Below are 23,151 nucleotides of genomic sequence, written 5' to 3'. Positions count from 1 at the left end.
AGATACCTCCAGTTTGAACCTTTGAAATAAACCTTCCATGGTTATAGCAATTGTTTCATAGAAACAAAATAGGGACATTTTACATTAGGAGAAAAATAACTTCATGTCAGTTCCAGGCTAGAACCAGAAGCAGTTGGTGGTTGTTTTTTTTGTTTTTTTTTTTTTTTGTTTGTTTGTTTCTTTTTTCGAGATTTTTACAATAACATTTAATAAGCCATTATGCTTGATGTGTCCTTTAAAGTGTGGGAAATTTAAGGACTTTTGGTTATTTTTACAGCTCTCATAATTCATTTACTATTTTACATCTGATGGGGACTGTGAGCTCTCTCTCTCTTGGAGCACTTTGGGATTCATCTTCAGTGAGAGTCCCATATCAGGACTTGCGCCGTGTCCTCAGGTTGCTTGTTTAAAAGCAGCAAACAACTGGTTAAATGAACTGCACTCCTAACCACACTTAACTCTTTGCCGAAGAGCTTCTAAAACTTGCCTTCTACTGATAAATTTTCCTTCCTGCAACAAACTTATCCCAACTTTAAGTACAGCTTTTAGGCACACCTTTATTCTACATTAAAATTAAAATCAGTTTCTCATATGGATCCCCCAGAACTTCAGGCTTCAGAGATTTGGTAGCTGGCACTTCTCTAGACTTAGCAAAGGTGCTTTCTTTTTAAGTTCTGAGTTGCAGAACTATTTGAGCTCACACATTTTAATCTAATCTCTCCTATAATCTTTCCAAGGTTTTCTTATTTTAATGCTTCTGTGAATTTGTATTTCACTAAATCCCTATGACTGATGAAACAGTTCTTCAAATGCAGACTTTAGCTTTAAAACATTCCCTAATCATTTAAAAGGTCCCATTAAACAATAACTGATCTGTGATTTTTTTGTTATTGTTGTTTTCGTTAAATCTGTAGTACCCCATAAACTCATCAAAGTACTTTGTAAAGCTATCCCAACTATAATCTAGAAATGGAAGAAAATTTGATTATTCTGTGTTTGGTTTCCCACAAAATTTGGTTTCTACTCTCTTTGGGGATATCTTAGTTTTCATTTAATTTCTGTATCTGTCTTCTCATTGATTTCCAACAAAAACGGAGAAAAAAATTGGATATTTGTTGTCTTTTAAGCCTTTTTTGCAAGTTAGTTATTTTTATAGCCTGTTTCTTTTGGTTGATTATGCCAAAAGAAAAGGCTTAAGTGAAGACCTGTTAGCAATGATTTAGCACAGAGATGGATAAATCAGACAGATTTTTCCTGTTCTCTTAAAAGATTTTCCTGATTATATAAGGTCCATTTCTGTCTGAAGTAAAGAACATAGAACTCATAAACTTTGAGTCATCATTTACAAAACAGACACACACCCCACAGAATCGGGCCTGAACTTCTCCTGAGTTTTTCTCTGGGAGATTTTGATCAAGATCTTACCAGTCTCATTTCTTTTAAGGGTACTTTGTATTTAGGCCCTAATATTTGTTCCTCGTAGAAGAGCTGGTTAAAGTTGCATTTCTCTAGACTGTTTTTTTTTTCCCCAAAAAAAAAATAAAATCACAGAAAGAAAACCTGAGAATGATAAAGAATTTGGCAGTATCTGTCGTTTGCTCTGAGCCAATTTGGGGAGATTGTTCGGTAAAATTCTGTAATTTTCCAAGTGATCAAAAATGCCGTGCGTTGACCAGAGCAATTTCTTAAATCCCTTGTACGAGTAAACTTTGCACAACTTACTAGCCCTTTGTTTAGTCATCCCCCCGAAGTGGAGTCCGACTCTCATGGCCTGGTTTTCCAGAAGCCTTCTACAGTAAAGTGGGCACTTGGCGGGGAGCTCTGAATTGTGGGAAGGAGCTGCTGTCCATTCACAGGGGAAAGCATTCAGCCTTTGGGAGATGGCCCAAGGCCAGAAGATGGGGGGGTCAGTGGCGTTGCTTTAACCCCTAGACATCATGTCACCGAGTGCCCAGCTCCCGATGCGCCCCTGGCCGTCCATCTGCACAATGGCATAGGCGTGGGCATCCTGTGCCTCAGTCTATTCTTTGATGATGGTCTCCCCGTCTGCTGTGACCTTCAGGGGTGGAGAAAATCTGGGATGTTTGGGTGAGCTCTGGAGTGCGCCCGGGCCAAGGCGCGATAGAGGCTGGGCTGTCAGACGTGGGAAGGAGACAGCCGGGCTCCAGCGTCTGGAGGGGAGCCCAGGCCTCTTGGTGTGGTGCTCTGGGCAGATCCTGTGGGCCTGGGAGCTCCGGGCCGCTGTCCCTACATCTGAGGGCTCACGGGAGAGGGCCCAGCCTTGCAGCCTCTTGGACTGCAGCCTTTGCTCCTTGGGAGCCCGGCCCGACTTGTCGACGCCTCGTTCCCCCCTTTGATTAGAAGTGTCTCTGAAGAAGGGGACGCGATACCATCCTCTTGGTGTTGCTGTGACGAGGGAAACAGCTTGTTATCTTCTTCTTGGGCACGGAAGCTTTGTGTCACCGAGTGGTGGCGAGTGGCTGAGGCCTAGGTGGGTTGGCTCTCCTCGAATGGCTCTGGACCCTTCGGGGGGAGCCCCCATTTGCTGCCCTTCGGGGGTCAGGCAGGCAGAGCCGGCAGCTCGGCTCCCTGTGTCCATGTTCATTTCACGTTATTTTTCGTTTCCCCTTTTGCTGACTTTTCACAGGTGACAAATGGGTTAGTGAAGTCGTAGGAGCTTCTGACCTCCTTCTGTTGTTAGGTGTGTACAAAGCGCTGTGCTGACCTTCGTGCCTCTCCGTGTTTCTGACCACTAATTACAAATCAGACTGGGAACCTGCTCTGATAATCCTTCCCGGTTGCGGAACCCAGAATTGTCTCCGGCAAACTTGGTGACGCGAAGTCGTTCCCTCAATCGTGTGCCTCCGTAGTAAACTATTTCCCCAATCGTTTGCTTGGCCCAGGCCTCCTCCACAGCTCTCTGGATCAGTGTGAAAAGTAATTGGGGGCGTCTCACCTGCTTTGTATGGCTGGCATTTTAAATTTGGCCTTTGCCCTCTGCCATTTTTTATGGCTGATATCTCTGCCCATATTACGAGCGGGAGCCTGACTCAAGGTTACTCGTTTATTCTCTGTTTTCTCAAAGTGCTGAGGTCACTTTGCATCTCTGAGTAATTGGCTGGGCGTTTTTCCTGAGAAAGCGGGATAATCTCGGGCAGGCCATCGGCTGCTTTTAGCCCGGATGATAAGTTGCTCTCAGACTAACTCCCAGACGAGGTCTGGGTTTGGGAGTGGGTCGTGGAGGGGTCACAGTGTACGTGTTTGTCTTCCAGGGACCTCGGGAGAGACAGCGTTCCGAGCCACCGACGCGTCCGAGAGCGACAGGCAGTTTAAAAAGGTAAGAAGGAAAGGAAAGCCTGCCCGTGCGGCTGCTTGGGAGCGCTGGGGGGGCACAGGAAGGACCCCCAGGCTGCCCTCTGAGCCATCCTCCTGGAGGATTAGCGCCAGGATCCTGTCTCAGAGGTGTCCTTTGTGTTTTGGAAATTCTTGATGGGGAAATGCCTCCGCTTGTTTCGGTTGGCATCCATTAAACTGAGAAGCCCAGAGCCCTCGGGGAGAGGCCCAGCGCCCTCGGGGAGAGGCCCAGCGCCTGCCTGCCCTGCCTCTTGTGAGCTCATAGGTAGATCCTAAAGCTACGGACATTTTCTTTTGGGGGCAAAATGCTCACGTTGAAGATTTCTATGAAAGACATTTTTTGGAAATAGGTTTTGAATGGATAGATTTTTATTTTATTTTATTTTAATTTTTTAATTTATTTCCCCCCTGAGGCTGGGGTTAAGTGACTCGCCCAGGGTCACCCAGCCAGGAAGTGTTCAGTGTCTGAGACCAGGTTTGAACTCGGGTCCTCCTGAATTCAGAGCCGGTGCTCTCTCCACGGCGCCCCCTAGCGGCCCCTAGCTTTTTATTTTAAAATTAGATACTTGTTTTTTTCTTTTTGCAGAAATATTTCAGTGCAGCACTTTTGACAGGTTCCTGGTATTAATCACGGGGGAGGGAGAGCGGGATCCCCGTGTGATGGCGAAGCCCGCGGTTTGGGAAAGCGGGAGCTCGGCGGAGAGGTTCTCGTTCCTCCTCGTCTTTCACTCCCTTTCAGTCTGGTTTCAGACAGCACTGAGGGGCACGCGTGGAGGAGGGAAATGGCGATCGGACCGGTGGCGCTGTAAGGCTCTGGGAAGGGCGTCCCGGGGAGCCGAGGCCCGAGATTTCAGGGGTCGTGCTGGGCCGTGCAGGCAGCGGCTGCCCGCCATCTTTGATTTGCATCCCTTTCCCTGGGAACCTCAAGGACATCTTGCCCAGAATCCTTGTACCTCCGTTCCCTCAGGTCTAGAATTAGGTAGATGAGTTGCCATCCTGTTTGGGGGCTGAAGTTGGTGGCAAACGCTTGGCATGGCTTGGGTAGAGGTCTGTTCATTCTCTCTGGGCTCAGCGAGACGCTCTGGGAGGAGGGAGCATAGAAGAGGGATGGCAGCCCAGCTCAGAGGCAAGGAGGGGGTGGGGGGATGTTTGTTGCTTCATTGACATGTGGTATTTTGCCCTCTTGCTTATTTCAAATTAATTTCTTATTAAAATGACATTTTGTTGGCATAAAATCTTTATTTAATTATTACATGTCCACAAAATGCTTCAAGAATTTTCCCATCTTTTTATGACAAAGTTAGTCTTAGACCTGCTTCGTTGCAGGTTACCCCGTGTGACGGTGACTCATGTTTGGGCACAAAGTCTCTGTTGACCAGAGCTTTCCAGGCCCCGCCAGGCGTCCTCATTATTGAGGTAGTTCTGTGTGTGGCACAGAGAGCCCTGGGCAGCCCCCCGGAGGGTTGTGTATGGGCGTCTGTGATTGTAAGAGTGAGGTGTGAGGGGCTCTCACCGGTCTGAAACAGCCCGCCAAACGGGACTGGGCAGGGCGGCCAGCCGGGGAGTGAGCTCTGGCGGCCGTCGGGCTTCGCCCACGTGTCTGACCCGGGCCCGGTGTCCTCTCGCACCCATGGGGCCTCGGCCGGAAGCAGAGAGTCTGCAAGAAGGAATGGCCGGGAAGGAAGGCAAGCCCCAGGGAGGACGGCCAGCGTCTGCTAAAAGAGTCCTCGAACCCTCCCGCATCAGAGGCTCCTCGAGGGCTCGTCAGAGCGCAGATGTCAGCAGAACTATGAGCGAGCCTGCTGGGATCCCGACCAGAAGCCCTGGGCAGAGTGCACAGTCGTTGGAGGAGGCCCTGGAGCCCTGCCAGGGGCCGCTGTCTCTGGCATTCAGTGCCCGTGTTCTGTGGGTGCAGGACCTCCATCACAGAGCCAAAGAGGCTGAGGTTTGTAGGGCCGGGGCCCTTCCTCGGATCATTCTGCAGGGTCAGGGCTCAGCGCTGTCTTGGGTGCAAAGGAAACACCTGAGGAAGAGGAGCGAAGCTTCCTTCCCACCCAGAGGGGCAGCCACGGTGCCCCGAGCCACAGCCAGCGAGCTGCTGCCCGTCTGCCCACTCTCCCCCATGCTCCCGGATGGGCTCTGGGGGAGTGCGGCCGGCAGCATCCAGCTCGGGCAGGAGAGGCCAAGCACTGGTATTGCTAGGCCCGAGGGCCCGTCTGGTTTTGTGTGATCGTGTGCCCCACCCGCCGGGCGTGGAGTCTGAGAGGAAGATGGAGATGGGAAGGAGAATGTCCTCCCCGGGGCAAATCTCGTGGTCCAGTGGATTGGAGCAGTTCCTGCCTGACAGAAGTGACCCTTCATCTCCCTTATTCAGCTGATCGTTTATTGGTCAAAAGAGACAATTTGTATTAAGTCCGGGCCAGCCCACGGGGGCCCTGCAGAAAGTGCTTCTTCCCTCCTGCTGGGTAGGCCCCCGGAGACCCCACGGGCCACTGGACACCAGAACGCCGCTTCCCTTGATGCTGTTCCTCCTGCTGTGTACTCTGCTGAGTGAAAATGGGACCCCAAAGTCGCGATTCTAAGCCAGATCCCGGCCCCATCCGTGCAGGAGAGGAATTTGGCTCGGGATGTGCCCCCCAGGTGTGGTCTCGCCTCTGCTTGGAGACTTCGGGCTTCTCGCAAGGAGCCTGTCCTCCTCTGGCCGCTTTCTTGCTCAAGCTTTTCCTAGCCCTCCTCCCGGCTGGGCCGAGCTCCTCTGTTCCCCATGGACGCGGCCTTTGGCACCCCGTAGTCTAGGGCTCTCATTCCCCAAGCTTCTCTGGACTAAGCATCCCACAGACACCTTAAGTCACGGAGGCAGCAGCCTCTTCGCTCTCGGCTGCCTTCTGGACCCTGAACATTGTCCGCTGAGCCCAGAGTGGGAAGGCCAGAAGAGGGACCGGTGTGGGGAAGGCCCCCAATGCGAGGGCCAAAAATCAGTCCCAGGGGAGAAGCTGGTGGAGCAGCCGCAGAGTGGCGTGGACAGGAAGCAGCCACCAACCTCGTGGAGGTCTGCGTTGGCTAGCCTGCTTGTCTACGATTGTGACCTCCGTGAGATTTGTCAGAGCTTTGTCCTGTGAGAAGAGGATGGCCGGAAAGAAGGGCTTTGGGCCCATCTGCGAGCAGCCTTCTGACCGGCTGATGCCCCGGGAAGTCCATTGTGACCCCAGACGTGTAAAGGGGATCCTTGCATTGTCAACGCTCCGCCTGCTTTCAGAGTCCTCCTCCGGTTGTCTGGCAGCTGAGGCCGTAGCAGAGCCCCTGGGCGAGGGGTCGGGGGCACGGGATTCATTTTAGCCAGGCCCGAACATCACTCAGCGCCCCTGTCCCGGCAGAGGGCTGCCCGAGGAAGCCTTCGCAGAGCCGCGAGCTTGTCCCACTGGGGATGTGGCCCAGGGATGTTAATGTGCTCAGTTGTAGCAGGAGGGCAGGAGGGCTCCGGCAAGTTTGGCCGGCCCAGGAGCTCCCTGGGGCATTGGAAAGGCTGCTTTGTCTGCGGCACCGAGCCTGGAGGAGAGGGGCAGAGGACTGAGGCCGGGCCCTGCTGTCCGGGACCCTGGTCACTCTTGTGGGGGCCTCACTGACCAGCTGCAGCACACCCAGAAGGCAGCGGGCAGCTGGGATGGAGCAGGGCCTCCTGGTCATGGTCCATGAGTACCGGTCGCAGGGATTGGGAGAGGAGAGCCCGGGGCACGGGAGCAATGTCCTTGGGGCTCAGGGGAGATGGATTCGGTTCCCTCTGTTTGGCACAGGTAGCAAAGATGGCTGAAGTCAGGAGAGAGGCAAAGGGAGGACCTAAGGACAATTTTGTCACGCTGCAGACGGTCCCCAAGTTGAGTGGGAGCCGCGCAAGGGCGTGGGCCCCCTCCGCTTTGTGAGAGAAGCTGCTCCCTCTGCGGGGGCCTTGGGGGAGAGTCCAGCAGATAGTCCTTAAATGCAGTTCCAGAGATTCAGGGGACTTTTCAGTTTGGCGTTTCAGTCTCTGAGGCTGTGGCCTGTTTTGTTGTCTGGAGGAAGGAGAAAGTGGTCAGAAGGCCTGGCCCTCTTCAGTGACAGCCTCTGGGGACAGCAGTCCTGGAAGTCTTGTCAGAGTGGTTAGGGAGGGGGGTTTCTTGGGTACTGTTTATCCTCAATGCCTTGCCTTGAATTATTTATTTATTTGCTTTGGGGGAAAAAAAATTATTCCTGGAATTAATCAGTACTTTGTGGGAAATCACATTTCTTCACCCTTTGTAATCATCTTTTTAATCAAAATCTTGCTTGGGTTTGATTTGGGGGCTTTGGGGATCACCAGAAGCCGCTGGCAAATCATTTTGTAATTTAGAGTAGAATTTGATCTACTAAAGTGGAGAAATTTCCTTAAAGGTAAAAATAACGCATGTGCTGAACAAAAACAGAATTAGATGAATCGCACCGCTGCACGAGCCAGTTTTAATTAATTAATTGATCGGTTATCTTAGTGTGGGGTGAAATGGGCAAAGGGAAAGCTTACAGGGTGATTCCTGAAGTGCCTTGATGTAAAATAAAAGTAATTATTAATAGCATGATTATGATAAGTATGTAGATGTACTTGTTTTAAAGAATACTTAGACGAAAACAAAATAGTGTAGGCCTTTTGTTTTGTACCTAATTCTTATTTTCTTTCCAACTTTTTAGGAAGTAGGACTATTTATTTCAGCTTTCTCCATTGCCAGCCTTGGAAGGAAAAGAGAAGCTCTAGGAGGAGGACGAGAGTTCTCTGGGGCCTTGTTCTTTCACTGCTTCACACCCTTGGGTTGGGGAGCTTCCTTAGAAGCCCAGAAGCACGTAATGCAGCCCATGGCAGGAGATTAGAAAGGTGCTTTCCCAGGCGTAGACAGATGCTTGTGCGTTGTCGGAAGCACCGATGGCGTGTCACGGCCCCCGACAAAGTCGGTGAGGCCCCAAATTGAACAGTCTGTTATGTTTGGGGGCAGACAGTGGTATGAAGGAGCCAGCACTCAGGGCAGGTAAGGAGAGAGGGAGAGAGGGCCAGTGAATCAGCAGTAGCCTTTGTCCTGGAGGCCCTGTCCTCCACCACTGAGTTTCCAAGGTATGTTGTTAAACTCACAATGATTAGTTGATAATAGTGAAATACGTGGTTTTGAAATCGGAAATAAGTGGCTCCTAAAAATAGTTATCTACAAATGGAGCCTGACAGTCATTTCCACAAATTATAATTTGGAGGTTAAAAAGTCCTTCAGGTGGCTGCTGCTTCCTATATTTAAAATACTTAGTTAAAAAAGCAAAACTGGTTCCTCTTAGAGAATAATCGAGCTTTGTTTTCATTTTTGTAGGAGGTTTTGTTTTTATTTTTATTTTAGTTGCCTATAAGTTAAGGTAAGTCATGGTGAAGCTTTTGAGCAAGCGTCAGGAGGTATTTAGTGGGTTTTATCATTGCTTTGAAATGCTTGTTACACATTTTCTTTTCAGAGTTTTTAAAGCTCCTTATAATTGTATGGGGCTACTATAGAAGACCAAGTGTATGTGAAGGCTTTACATTATTCAGAAGGCAAAGACATTTCTTCAAATTCTCAGTCGAATTTAAACGATTCTCATAATTGTCGACATGCACGCTGACGGGCGTTTAAATGAACACCGAGTACATTGTGCTCCTCGTTCTGGGGAAACAATCCCCTTAGTCATCAAGATTCTGCTAGATTTGAATTCTAAGTGGTGACGTGGGCCCAGGCTGATTTCCACTTAGTGTCCATTTTGATTTTCTCCCCATTTCCTCCAAAGCGTGGTCCTTGGACTTGTTGACTCATTAAGAAAAGAGCATTTCACAAGCAGGACCGGCATCTGTTCTTTTTTTGTTTAATGTTTAGCCAAATTTAACTTCAAATGCATATTTATTAATGTCTAAATAAATATGCACTTGAAGTTAAATGTGGTGGTCCTTCTCCCCCCACATGTGCTTTGGAAACTGACTAGGGCTTTCATAGAGTCTCAGAAAGCTAGTCAAATGTCCAGTGAGACCAGTCACTTTGTATAGCAAGAACAAAGAAGCTTGTCCAATTTTAAAATACTAAATTCAGAATAATTGTTTTATGTATAGACGTTTTGGCTCGATTTCCCTCTTTTGGATCTGGATTTCTGAAGGGAATTCCTAGCGTGGAAGTTCCCTCCACCGATACCGCTCATTAATCTCCTCTCACCTTTGCTGTTAGCGTTAATTTGCTGAGTGAGCGGAGAGGTCAAGCCCTGGCCCCCTCATCTGGTGTGGCAGAAGCGAGGCCTGAACCCAGGATTCTACCACACAGAACTTCCCTTCCTCCTTTCTTTTGTCCCTGCCTCCTTCCCGCCCTTTCTCATTCTTCCTCCTTTGTTCCCTTGTTCTTCCCCCCCCTCATCCCTCTTCTTTCCCTCCCCTCTCCCTTCTCTTTTTCCCTTCCTATCCTTTGTCCTCTCTTCCCTTCCTCATCCCTCTCTCTTCCCCTTTTCTTTCCCCTTTCTTCCCCGTTCCCCTCCCCCTTCTCTGTCTTCCCTCATTACTCATATATCTCTGCCAAGCTGGCTGTCTTTTAACTGATTATTAGCAGAATCTCAAACAGAAATTTGACCTAAACACTTTTGTGCAGAAAAAAATGGTTGAAATGGGAAAACCCGTTCTGCAGATTTATAGAAAGCCCACGATTGTCAGAAGCACATAAACCTGACCCTTCCTCCCCCTCCCCCCGGTGTCATTCTTCTGGCGATGAGATGGGTGCTGACCGGTGGCCGGGCCGGGGCCTCACGCCGAGTTGTCGGAGACGCCTTGCCTGGTCCTCCTCCTGTAGACCGGGAGCCTGAGGGCGCGCCCTCCCGGGAGGTTCCCCCATGTGGGGATGATAGAGAAGGTCCCGATGGGAATGTTCGGGATGAGTCAAACATCGCCTCGTTCCCATTTTGTTTACACCTAACCCCTTTCATCCATTCATTTTCTCCATTGTCGCAGGGGAGAGATGGAGCTGCACCCCCGCCTCCCCTGGGCAGGGCCCCGGTCGGTGTCTGGTTTGCTCCATTCCTTCCTCTCTCATCTGTCTGTGTTGTGCCCTTTGGTTTAACGTTGTTCTCCTCCCCGATTTTCCCCTTCTCATTGTAAACGTGTGGCAGGGTCTGCTTGGTGAGCTCATTATCTTACAGCAGCAAATCCAAGAGCATGAAGAGGAAGCCCGCAGAGCAGCTGGCCAGTTTAACACAGGCTATTCCCAGCAGAAGCGCAAGGTGATGGTCTCAGGGGCTCCGTGCTGTGTTCCTACTAATCGGGCAGTCCCCCCCCGGGCCCACGTTAGCAGAAGGGGGTACCCCGTGGTGGAAGGTGGCGGAGACCGGGGCTGGCCGTACCGGGCCAGGCGGCTCCTTTGGGTTTGCACGTAGGGCCCGGCGGGCGCCCCAGCGTGACGCGGCCCTGCTGCGGGTCCCTCCCCCGGACTCTGGGGCAGATTCCTCTTCTGGAAGATGGACTTTGGGATTTCACTTGGGCCACGTGGCAGAATTATCAGTGTCTGAGCAGGCTGTTTTTCCTGTCACAAATAAAAGGCCCAGGGGAACCCAGGGCCTCACAGAAGTGGGGTTTCCTTCAGAGTTCCCGCATCCAGCAAAACGAGTCTCCCCTCGCTTCTAGCTTTGGGAGATGAAACCGTGGCTGTCGGCTGTCCCGGGTGCTTGGAAGTGTCCTCTTGTTGGATTTCCTCCAAGTCCCCGACTTTTCTCAGTTCAAAGGCTGTGGAATCAGTTCTAGAAATGCAGGCTCAGTTGGGGTGGATGCAAAATGGAGAAATGTGGCCAAAAGACAGGCCGGCGCCACGTCCTTTTAGTTCTCTGCTCACGAACAGGCTCTAGCTTTTTCTGTAGGTCCAGAGAAAGGGCCCCTTTTAAGTAGGTGGCTGCCAGGTGTCGCAGGTGCCCCTGGGCCATGGACACATGGATCACAGACTCAAAGGGGCAGCTGCTGGGAGCCAGCAAGGAAGGAAAGCCCAGGGGTTAGTGCATTTGTACAGGACGGGGGGCCCGACTAGCTCTCTACCTCCAAATGGTTTTTGCTGCTGCTGTTACTGGTTTTTTGTTTTGTTTTGACTTTTTCTTATGGTGTGGCCAGTCTTGCCTCTGAATGGAGAGAGGATGTTTCCTCCTATAAGAAGGTAAAACTACCCCAGCGTTGAGGGGGTGTGCAGTGATACCATTAGATTTTGGTGATTCTTAGGGATACTGGGAGTAAAAAGCCTTTTTTCCCATCTCATACAGCGGCAGCCTCGTGGCCGAGTCTCTAAGTGTGAGGCGGCTCCTAACCTCGTCTCACTGTCTAGAACTCTAAGATGAGACTTAATCCTGGCCTGGACATCGGGGGCCCGTCCTGGGCATCCTGCACAGGAGGCAGGAACGGGTAGCTCTTAGTGAAAGGAGTGGGCCGGGCTGGGGGCCCTTTGGGCTCGGTGCTGAATGCAGCCCCAACCAGAGAGGGCACAGGGGTGAGGAGCCCCCTGATTCTGGGGGTGAAGAGACTCCTTTTGCTTTGAGGGGATGGTCAGGCTGTGACAGGAGGAAGTACCGGGCACAGGGACCTTCGGGGAGGGCCCAGGGAAGCTCCCTCTCAGCATTAGCCACGATCTCCACAGCCTCGGGAGCCCTCGGGCATCCAGGCCAGCCCAGGGTTGGTTTGTCACCTGGAAGGGTATTTTTGGCCTTGGGATGGCAGGTTTGCCACCTCCCTGCCATGTGCCAGCCCAGACCTGCCATTTTACCCAAGAGGAAGCCCCTCCCCTTTTGGCGGATGGCCTTTGGCTTTATGAAGCCCTTGCTCACCTGGGAAGGACCCTTAGTTTACAAAGTGAGCCGTGGAGTGACTTTAGGCAACAGGACCACCTCCTGTGGGTGCCTCGTTTCCCCCCAGAGGGCAGCTGAGGTGGCCCAGAGTTAGGGAGTCACGTTCTGGAGGCCCTTACAGGGCTCTGCCTGTAACACAAGCCCCGTGGGTGCCCCTGGACTGCAGCCTTCTGTGGGCATTTGTCCTTTCAGAGAGCTCAGGCCCCCGGCCGGGGTTCCACTGCCAGGAAGAGGAAGGGGTCCTAGACTGGCCACTGTATACCATGTTGCCTCTGGGAGGAGGGCTAGAGAGTGCCTGTGACCCCCTGGAGAGGCCTAGAGTTGTAAGAGAGCTCGGACCTCACCAGGGGCCCTCCACTGGTGAGGGACAGGCAGGAAGTCCGCTCAGCGTAGCAGGCTCACCCCCAGGACAGCCGTTAGCAGGGCTCGTTAAATCAGGTCCTCACGAGCACATTGAGACAGCGGCAGGGTAGTTCGTGGCCCCCCCAGGCTGTCTGTGATCTTCGCCAGACTTCTTTGCTCCCTGTCTGTTTCTAACCCTTTCCTATATCCCGCCCATCCTGTGTCTACAGATGTCACCCCACTAACATGCCTTTGGAAATGGGGAGAAACCTCGGGAACCTTTGTAACCTCCTGGTTAGGGAGAGGAGAGACCCGGAGGGCACCGGGCCCCAGGGCAGAGGACCCAGAGGGACTTGGGGGTGGGTTCCTTAGGACAGGTAAGGAGGCACCCCGGGCCGGGGCCAGGCAGGCCAGGCAAGGGGCATCCTGGGCAGGGTTCCATGGCGTCCACACTGCAGACGGGACATCGTCTTGTCACTTTGGAGGCTCTCAGGCTGTCTGACGCTGGTCATCCTTGTTCCAGAGAGCTTTGAGGACACGGGGAGGTGTGGAGGACCGGGGCTCTCCCTCTGTTTTGGCATTGCATGCCCCTTGATCTCCGCAAGGGGCACCCTGCCAGGATGTACACTTCATATTTCAGTCCCTCCCCACTGGGTCATCTGGCTAATGCTTGGAAGACCTGACCTCCTTCTGCTCTGGGGCGTCCCCAAGGCCTCAGCCGGGGAAGTCTCATGGCTATTGATGTGATTTTAGGTGACCGACAAGGAGAAGGTGGAGCAGCTTCAAGAAGAACTCCTGCGAACTCAGGTGAGCTGTGCCCCCCGGCCCCGGGGTCATCCCGTGGTCCCGCTGACCAGCAGGGACACTGGGGGTAGGCTGGACAGAACCTGGGGGAGGGGAAGCTGGGTACCTGTTCTGCCCCCCCACACTGCAAGGCAATTGAGCTCCAGAAGCCCACTGGAAGCCAGTCTAAAGAAGATGGGGGAAGGAATTAAGCCATAGGGCCTGGTTGGGAAGGGCCTCGTGTGTGCACATCAGCAGCAGAGCCTAGAAAACGAGCCTGAAGCTTGAATTCCCAGCGCCGCGGGCTCTGGGGAAAGCCCGAGGTGCTCATAGCCTTCCCCTTTGGCAGTGTTGCTTGACTGGAGAATGGAGTTGTTTTTGCACAGCTGCTCCGCCCAGGAAAAAGCCTCCAGCCCGACCAGAATCCCGCTTCTTTCCATTCGCATCTTTTTGAATAGCTCCCTACTAGCACGAGTGGTCCGAGGCCCGGGACCCGAGCCTTGCCAACATTTACTGCGTGAGCAGGTGGGAGAGGCCGAGGACCCTCCCACAGACCACGAGAGGCGGGCCGACATTGCTTCCTTGCTGACTCTGGGGCAGTCCCTGTGCCAAGCTGCAGGAGGGGTCAGTGCAGCTGCATGGTCTCCGCAGAATGGTGCAATTCCGTCTTCCTGGGCCGGAGGCCCTTTTTATTTGATTATTTTATTGTTTTTGTAAAGGGCTGAAACTCTGAGCTGATGCACTGGAATCAGACAACCAAGCACTTAAGGCTAATTACTGATTGGCCAATACTCTATTAGCATTTGCTTAGAAAATGGCCCTTCCCACTGTTCTGTGCTGGCTCCAACCTTTGGTGTACACAGAGAATCGTGGGGATTAGGGGGTGAAGTAAGACAAGCCAGGGTCACTTTGGCTGTGGCCAAGGAGGAGAAAGGAGGTTGTGGAGAACTCGTGGAGTTTTTGTCCATCTCCTTTACTTCTCCCCCTAAAGACCAAGGACTTTTGCTGATCCTGAGGAGCTAACTCGGACTTCACATGCTTTGTCATTTGTTATATTTTATTATGGCTTATTCCATCGGATTTTTTTTCTCAAAGCATTTCTCAACTTGGAGTACCAGGTGATGTGCTGGGCTTTTCTGGGTTTGCCGTGACCTTTGCAACCTTAACGTCTAGGAGAACTCTTCCCCAAAGCATATTCATTATTTACTTCAAAACAGCCCCCTGAAGAAGGAAGACTTCATCCGGGGGCAGGTTGGTCACACTCACTCAATACTGCCGTTCGTCGTCTTTATCGATGTCTCTTATTTTCTCGCAGCTGAAATATCAGAGAATCCTGGAGCGTTTAGAGAAAGAGAACAAAGAACTGAGAAAATTAGTGTTGCAAAGAGATGACAAAGGGATCCATCACAGAAACCTGAAGGTACCGTCAGCCCCTGGTTCTTGGGCTCCTCGGCCTCCACACGGGCCGGCGGGCGGGGCGCTCTGCTCGGTGGGTTTGCCTTGGGCACCCAAGGAAAGCATTTGTTATGTCATTATAGTTCATCCTTCAGAGCGTTGAACGGGAAAACTGGGGAGCTCTGGCTGGGTTGGGGTCAGCAGTGTGTGGGACCCCCCGTGCTTTGCTGGGCGGCTCTTTGCCATTTTGTTCACAAACTCCTTGGTGTTTTATGGGATGGAAGCCGGATGTGGTTAGTAATCGTCACTGACCATAGCGTTTGTTTTTAAAGAAATCTCTCATAGACATGTATTCTGAAGTCCTGGACGTTCTTTCGGACTACGATGCCAGTTACAACACCCAAGATCACCTGCCCCGGGTGAGTAAAGGCAGAGGCGGTTGGCACCTTAGCTAAAACGCACAGAGCTCTTTGTTCGATGGCTAGATTTGATCGACTTATTGGCGATTCCTGCTCGAGATCTTCCAAAAAAGTAAATGCACCGTAAAACCCCCCCCGCCCAACGGGCCTGTTAGGGAAAGGATTCCTCAGCTCCAGCGTCTGTCCCTCTTCAGTGGAAGAAGAATGTCCGTCTTGACACAGCGCCGACAAGGCCTGGTTTTGCCCAGTTTGGTGAATGGATCGTGCGGCTGCCGCAGAATCAGCTCTTTCAGTCTTTGGTCTGTGGGCCCCTCGTTATCGGGAGGACATTTAGGTGGTAGCTTGAGCTACTGAGCTGTGGGCCAGAGCTGGCAAGAAAGGGCTCTGTGAGCCAGGTGCAAACACTGAGGACCCACGGGCTTTTTCTGTAGCGTCTGTCCCGCCTGGAGCTGCTTCTGGCCTGGTTTGAGACAGCGTATGATTGTAAGGCCCGGAGGATGGGCAGGGGGTGTGCTGTAGAGGCCGACCCCTGGATAGCAGCAAAAAGGGACGGTGGGTCTAGTGGCCAAGGAGACAGAAAAGCTAGAAACACCCCCCCCCCCAGATTTTTCTGCCTGGCAGTGCTGGGCCCCGTCCCTCTGGGGCTGAGAGGCGCTCGCCTCGTTCCCTGAGGAGCTGGATGCTAAATGATGCTCGCTGATCTGAGTGGGCAGGTGTTCCAGGTGCATTGTAGGGGGATTTATTTCCAAAAATGGGACATGGAAAGAGTTTCTGAAGCTTCAGGTCTCGGAAAATCCATTTGCGTCTGAGCCGCTATCCCAGGGGATGAGGGCCGTCCTCCGGCCATTCACATCATCAGCCCTTGGTGGTACGGCTACGTGCACAGGCAGATGTCGGTCGGGTTGAACAGACAGACTCCTTGTTTTGAGGGGTCTGGAGCAGCCTCGACCTGGTGACTTGGGATTGGGCAGAGTCTGAAAGACTCCCAGATCTGGATGAGAAGACGTTTTTCGGCATCCCTTGTCCTGCACTGTGCTTAAGGGCCAAGTCAAAACCTCATCGAGTAAAACGTAGCTTGATCATTGTGCCTCCTGTTCAGAACAAATTACATGCAGAGCAGGAAGTTCTCCCAAGTGATTGACAGAGACTGACTCGCCCTGTTTTAAGCTAACCTTTCTCGAAAGCTGCTGGCTTCCCAACCCCTCGGCCATCCCCTGGCCACCTGCCTTCTGGCTCTGAAGGTCCACACTCGGGGCGGGCTGGCCCTCCCTGGGACTCCTGGGAGCACTTCCCACGGAGCCGACCCCTGCTCTGTCCCCCCTCGGCGGAGAGTTCAGGGAAAGTCAGCGACAGTCGTGGCTCCTATTCCTGGGGGCAGAAACCCCCCCTAGCGCACGTCAGGGCTCCAAAGTGACCTGTTCCTCCGCCATACCTCAGAGTTTGAGAGCAAACTTTGGGATCTCAGGTCCAGTTAGGGAGAAGAGAGTCATGGGGGGTTTGATCCTGTGCCAGGTTGTCGTGGTGGGGGATCAGAGCGCCGGGAAGACCAGCGTCCTGGAGATGATCGCCCAAGCGCGGATATTCCCTCGTGGCTCCGGCGAGATGATGACCCGCTCCCCCGTGAAGGTAGGGCCCGCTCTTGGGCAGTCACATCTGATTCGAGCCTGGGCGCCGTACAGAGGAACCGTGGAGGTTCCAGCCACGCCGGGCCCGTCCCCTCCTCCTGGCTCGGCCCCTCTGGCAGGTCCCCGTGGCCTCCGAGAGAAGCTTCAGTGGCCTTTCTGTGTCTCCCCCCCGCCTCGTACCTCTTCCATGTGGCTGCCCTGGGACGCTTTGAGGTCTCGCTGCTCCCCTCCCACCTCTGCCTCCTGGGGGCCCTTCCCCCTCTGGGTCACCCCAGGTGTGTCTTGTCCACGGCCACCTCCTTGGTCCAGGAGCTGAGTCATCGTGGCTGGGGCTTCATAAATGACCGAGGGCCTCATTGGCCTAAATGACCATTGCACGAAGCTGACTGTGGTCAGTCCCTTAGCTACTGAATGGCCCAGTGTGGTGACACCCCTCCCCCAAATCGTACCAGGGGCCCCATGCACATCCTCTTCCCCAAGTAAATGCGCGCCTGTCCTTGTGAAGTGGGAGTAAAGCCTGGGGAGGAGCTCCGTGGGGCTGCTGGGACAGAGGGGCGTGGACTTGACCCTGGTGACCTTTCAGGTGACGCTCAGTGAAGGTCCTCACCACGTGGCCCTGTTTAAGGACAGCTCTCGGGAATTTGACCTGACCAAAGAGGAAGATGTAAGTGGGAAATCGAGACGCCGTCCTCAGCTTGTAGCAGGTCGCTCAGTACAGCCCGTGAGCCGGGCTTTTGGGTGGGACGGGGGTGCCCGAGACCACGGGGAGGGCCACGGGACCACGGGGGGACCGTCTCACTCTGGTTGGGTTCTCGGCCCGACAGCTCGCAGCCCTAAGACGAGAGATCGAGCTCCGCATGAGGAAAAACGTGAAGGAAGGCTACACCGTGAGCCCCGAGGTAAGGGGGTGCGGGGATGCCGGGCGTGGCCGCTCCTGGTCGGCAGCGGCTCAGGAAAGTGACTGATTCTGGTGTCCTTGTGCAGACCATCTCTCTGAACGTCAAAGGGCCCGGCCTGCAGAGGATGGTCCTGGTGGACCTGCCTGGGGTCATTAACGTGAGTAGGCTCTGGCTCGGGGAAGGAGGTTCTGGTCCTGGTTTGGAAAAGGCGGCTCACCTGCAGCTTTCTTGCAGACGGTGACGTCGGGCATGGCTCCGGACACCAAGGAGACCATCTTCAGCATCAGCAAAGCCTACATGCAGAACCCCAACGCCATCATCCTCTGCATTCAGGGTAAAGCCAGGGGCTCCCGGGTCCGCCCCCCCCCCCCGCCCCGGGCCTTGCCCCGGGCCCTGGCTGACCTCGCCTTCGAGGGGACTCGACAAGAGGCTGAGCCCAGCATCCTCACTGCAGCCTTGGGCTCAGACGATGGCTCCGTCCCTAGTGCCAGGAAACGGGGGGAGATTGGCTGGCCTGGCCCGGGGCATGTGGAGCCAGGGGGAGGGGGCTGCCTGGAGCGGGGAGGGGGGTTACGTGGCCTAGGGGTGTATGGAGCGGGGGCCTGACGAGCTTCCCTTGGCCCTTCTTTGTTGCAGACGGGTCGGTGGATGCCGAGCGCAGCATCGTTACGGACCTGGTCAGTCAGATGGACCCTCACGGCAGGAGGACGATATTTGTGCTGACCAAAGTCGACCTGGCCGAGAAGAACGTGGCCAGCCCCAGCAGGGTGAGGACCGGCCGGCGGGGGAAGGGAGAGGGAGGGCCCGGCCGGCGGGGGAAGGGAGAGGGAGGGCCCGGCCGGCGGGGGAAGGGAGAAGGAGGGCCCGGCCAGCGGGGAAAGGGAGCTCGCGGATGTGGGCGCCTGCTGCTGGGCTCCGGGGCACTGAGTTGTGCTGGCACACGTAGGTCGTGGGGACGTGAGGTCCTGACTCTGCTCCCTGCCCAGCCCCCCGGGGCCTCCCCGACCGGTCCTGGAGGACTCCTGGGCACCCAGACCGGCCGCCCTGGCAGCGAAGGGGCCGAGGTCCGGGGGTCTCCCTGGTTCCACGTCCCACCGGCCTCGCCCACAGCCCCGTCAGGTGCCTGGAGACTTATTCCCATTGTGCAGCTGCACGCGGGGGCTGACCTCATTCCAAACCCACACCCTTCCAGTTGCTCCCGGAGCAGAAGGCATTGACTAAGCACCTGCTGTGTTCCTGTAGTTTGCTCACCTTGTCTTTGTGTGTTTGTTTTAATAGATTCAGCAAATCATCGAAGGAAAACTTTTCCCAATGAAGGCCCTGGGCTACTTTGCTGTCGTCACAGGAAAAGGTACGCGGGGGCCCAGACTTGGCGGCTGTTGCTTCTGGCTGGTCCTTAACCATGGGCTCCCCGCCCTCGCTGGCCATTAATGGAGGTCTCCCCGCCCTCACTGGCCATTAATGGAGGTCTCCCCGCCCTCGCTGGCCATTAATGGAGGTCTCTCCGCCCTCGCTGGCCATTAATGGAGGTCTCCCCGCCCTCACTGGCCATTAATGGAGGTCTCCCGCCCTCGCTGGCCATTAATGGAGGTCTCCCGCCCTCGCTGGCCATTAATGGAGGTCTCCCGCCCTTGCTGGCCATTAATGGAGGTCTCACGCCCTCGCTGGCCATTAATGGAGGTCTCCCGCCCTCGCTGGCCATTAATGGAGGTCTCCCGCCCTCGCTGGCCATTAATGGAGGTCTCCCGCCCTCGCTGGCCATTAATGGAGGTCTCCCGCCCTCGCTGGCCATTAATGGAGGTCTCCCGCCCTCGCTGGCCATTAATGGAGGTCTCACTGGCCATTAATGGAGGTCTCCCCGCCCTCGCTGGCCATTAATGGAGGTCTCCCCACCCTCGCTGGCCATTAAAGGAGGTCTCCCCGCCCTCGCTGGCCATTAATGGAGGTCTCCCCGCCCTCACTGGCCATTAATGGAGGTCTCCCGCCCTCGCTGGCCATTAATGGAGGTCTCCCGCCCTCGCTGGCCATTAATGGAGGTCTCCCGCCCTCGCTGGCCATTAATGGAGGTCTCCCGCCCTTGCTGGCCATTAATGGAGGTCTCACTGGCCATTAATGGAGGTCTCCCGCCCTCGCTGGCCATTAATGGAGGTCTCCCGCCCTCGCTGGCCATTAATGGAGGTCTCCCCGCCCTTGCTGGCCATTAATGGAGGTCTCACTGGCCATTAATGGAGGTCTCCCGCCCTCGCTGGCCATTAATGGAAGTCTCCCGCCCTCGCTGGCCATTAATGGAGGTCTCCCGCCCTCGCTGGCCATTAATGGAGGTCTCCCGCCCTCGCTGGCCATTAATGGAGGTCTCCCGCCCTCGCTGGCCATTAATGGAAGTCTCCTGCCCTCGCTGGCCATTAATGGAGGTCTCCCGCCCTCGCTGGCCATTAATGGAGGTCTCCCGCCCTCGCTGGCCATTGACGGAGGTCTCCCGCCCTCGCTGGCCATTAATGGAGGTCTCCCCGCCCTCGCTGGCCATTAATGGAGGTCTCCCGCCCTCGCTGGCCATTAATGGAGGTCTCCCGCCCTCGCTGGCCATTGACGGAGGTCTCCCCGTCCTCGCTGGCCATTAATGGAGGTCTCCCCACCCTCGCTGGCCATTAATGGAGGTCTCCCCACCCTCGCTGGCCATTAATGGAGGTCTCCCCACCCTCGCTGGCCATTAATGGAGGTCTCCCCGCCCTCGCTGGCCATTAATGGAGGTCTCCCCACCCTCGCTGGCCATTAAAGGAGGTCTCCCCGCCCTCGCTGGCCATTAATGGAGGTCTCCCCGCCCTCACTGGCCATTAATGGAGGTCTCCCGCCCTCGCTGGCCATTAATGGAGGTCTCCCGCCCTCGCTGGCCATTAATGGAGGTCTCCCGCCCTCGCTGGCCATTAATGGAGGTCTCCCGCCCTTGCTGGCCATTAATGGAGGTCTCACTGGCCATTAATGGAGGTCTCCCGCCCTCGCTGGCCATTAATGGAGGTCTCCCGCCCTCGCTGGCCATTAATGGAGGTCTCCCCGCCCTTGCTGGCCATTAATGGAGGTCTCACTGGCCATTAATGGAGGTCTCCCGCCCTCGCTGGCCATTAATGGAAGTCTCCCGCCCTCGCTGGCCATTAATGGAGGTCTCCCGCCCTCGCTGGCCATTAATGGAGGTCTCCCGCCCTCGCTGGCCATTAATGGAGGTCTCCCGCCCTCGCTGGCCATTAATGGAAGTCTCCTGCCCTCGCTGGCCATTAATGGAGGTCTCCCGCCCTCGCTGGCCATTAATGGAGGTCTCCCGCCCTCGCTGGCCATTGACGGAGGTCTCCCGCCCTCGCTGGCCATTAATGGAGGTCTCCCCGCCCTCGCTGGCCATTAATGGAGGTCTCCCGCCCTCGCTGGCCATTAATGGAGGTCTCCCGCCCTCGCTGGCCATTGACGGAGGTCTCCCCGCCCTTGTCTCTAGGAAACAGCTCCGAGAGCATCGAAGCCATCCGGGACTACGAAGAGGAATTCTTCCAGAACTCCAAGCTCCTAAAGTAGGTGCCTGCTTGGGCACGGCCCCCTCACTCTGTCTGACGGGCGGGGGAAGACTCGGCGGCCCTCGGGGAGAAAAAGTGGGGTTGGCGCGAGGGGCGAGCGCTGCTGGCACAAGACCCAGGCTGCCCGGGGCGGCGTGAGAGAAGAGGCCTTTGCCCCTCCATTGGTGGGCGCAGCCAAGGGTGCCTGTCAGGGAGAGCCCCAGGAGGACAGGGCTGAGACGGCGGGGCGGGGCTCCCTTCTGGGGGGCCTTGAGCTCCCCAAGCCCACGTGTCCTTTGGATCTAAGGCGGGAGAGGACAGGGCTGAGGATGGACCCCCAAGGGGTTCTTGACTGTCCTCGGGGCTAGGCCCTCTACTAGGGCAGTGCAAGCCCCCCCCCCGGCTAAGGCCTCGCTGAGTCTAGGCTCCGGGGTCCTGGGGCTGCGGGGGGTCTTGATGTGGGGGGGAGGGGGGTCCTGGCACTGTCCACTTGCAGGAGAGGAGGGGGTCAGGGAGGACTGGGAGTCAGGTCCACCTTTTTGAGTCTGGGGCAGGGGCTTGGGTAACTGATCCCAGAGACCTCCGGGGCAGGAGGGGTGAGGTCTCCTGTTGTGGATGTGCCCCCCCCCCATTGGTGATTCCCTGAGCGCCCCTTCTTGTTTTTAAGTATGAAGTCCATTCTCATGTAGTTACTCGGGGTCGGGCCCGGTCCGGTGAGCGCGCGCCCCGTGAGGAGGCCGGCACCGGAGGGCGAGCCCCGGCTCTGTGCTTCTCCCGCAGGACGAGCATGCTCAAGGCGCACCAGGTGACCACGAGGAACCTCAGCCTGGCCGTGTCCGACTGCTTTTGGAAGATGGTGCGCGAGTCCGTGGAGCAGCAGGCCGACTCGTTTAAAGGTCAGCCCCTCGGGGAGCGGGGCCGCGCCTGCCACAGCCACCGTGTGCCAGAGCGGCTGCGCGTCATGGGATTGTGCTGATGGGAAAAGTCATCTAGCCCGGCGTCGAATACAGGGCTCCAGGGCACGCCTGTGCTAGTGTGCTCGCCCGCCTCTGTGGTCCCCCGTCTCTCTCTGTCTCCCCGTCTCTCTCTCTCTCTGTCTCTGCCTCTCTCTCTGTCTCTGTCTCTGTCTCTCTCTCTCTGTCTCTGTCTCTCTCTCTCTGTCTCTGTCTCTGTCTCTCTCTCTCTGTCTCTGTCTCTCTCACTGTCTCTGTCTCTGTCTCGTGTGTGAGAGAGCCTGTAGCAACACGGGCAGAAGGGAGTGAAGAGCACCCGGAGCCGCTGGCGCTGGGAGGGGCCTTTCCGGACCGTCTCTCAGCACATGGAGATGGGTTCTTGGTGCTTCAGCGTGCGTGGAACAGCAGTGGGGGCAGAAAGGGGAGGGCGGCACAGGGGGAGGCTCCTCAGTGCGAGGAGCACGCGCCAGGAGGAGGACGGGGCCAGTGTTCTGAAGGGAAGAAGGGGCAGGTGGGGGCCGAGTAGCGGGAGGAAGTAGAGGGAGACCCTCCTCTTCTCCCCCAAAACCCCCTCCCAGCAGATCGAGAAAAGGCCCCGGGCCGGGGCCTAAGCAGAAAATCCGAGAGAAATCATGGCGGGTCAGGTTTTGGGGCGGGGCTGGCAGACGCGGTCTGAGGCCACCGAGAAAGAGGTCTGGTCGGGAGAGGCCGCGCCCCCCCCCCCCCCCTCACCCCTGAGGGCCCGGCCTCGTTCTGTGTGCCCCAGGGCCCAGTCCGGCCTCCGGCTGCCCGCAGCAGCCTGCGCCCCGCCCCCTGGAGCTTCCCAGGCGGCGGCGGGAGCTGGGTTGGGAGCACTCGCGGGGTGGATCCCAGCCGGGCAGGCCGCTTCAGAACGGGAAGAGTGCGGGTGAGGAGCGCCTCCATCGGGCCGCCCGGAGCTCTCTGAGACCCCGGAATCACCCCCCCTCACTGGGGCGCAGCAATAG

At 55.5% G+C, this 23,151-nt stretch overlaps 1 protein-coding gene across 4 annotated transcripts in view; it reads left to right on the top strand.

Moving 5' to 3' along the window:
• The window catches only part of OPA1 (OPA1 mitochondrial dynamin like GTPase), a 46,680-nt gene that overhangs the window by 5,321 nt on the left and 18,208 nt on the right, over nt 1-23,151 (top strand). The window contains exons 5-19 of one of the 4 annotated variants that reach the window (XM_074297825.1): nt 2,648-2,701; nt 3,273-3,337; nt 10,507-10,617; nt 13,312-13,365; nt 14,657-14,761; nt 15,069-15,155; nt 16,668-16,781; nt 17,364-17,444; nt 17,605-17,679; nt 17,765-17,836; nt 17,914-18,013; nt 18,316-18,446; nt 18,958-19,030; nt 21,158-21,230; nt 21,993-22,108. In XM_074297825.1, the coding sequence (XP_074153926.1) occupies nt 2,648-2,701; nt 3,273-3,337; nt 10,507-10,617; nt 13,312-13,365; nt 14,657-14,761; nt 15,069-15,155; nt 16,668-16,781; nt 17,364-17,444; nt 17,605-17,679; nt 17,765-17,836; nt 17,914-18,013; nt 18,316-18,446; nt 18,958-19,030; nt 21,158-21,230; nt 21,993-22,108 (1,311 nt within the window). The remainder of the gene's footprint in view (nt 1-2,647; nt 2,702-3,272; nt 3,338-10,506; nt 10,618-13,311; nt 13,366-14,656; nt 14,762-15,068; nt 15,156-16,667; nt 16,782-17,363; nt 17,445-17,604; nt 17,680-17,764; nt 17,837-17,913; nt 18,014-18,315; nt 18,447-18,957; nt 19,031-21,157; nt 21,231-21,992; nt 22,109-23,151) is intronic. The other 3 variants (XM_074297827.1, XM_074297826.1, XM_074297828.1) reach the window with 3 other exon arrangements.

This window comes from Sminthopsis crassicaudata, chromosome 3, assembly GCF_048593235.1.
Source record: "Sminthopsis crassicaudata isolate SCR6 chromosome 3, ASM4859323v1, whole genome shotgun sequence".
Lineage (NCBI taxonomy): Eukaryota > Metazoa > Chordata > Mammalia > Dasyuromorphia > Dasyuridae > Sminthopsis > Sminthopsis crassicaudata.
The sequence above is the reverse complement of the archived record's forward strand: the minus strand, read 5'-3'. Positions and strand labels throughout refer to the sequence as shown.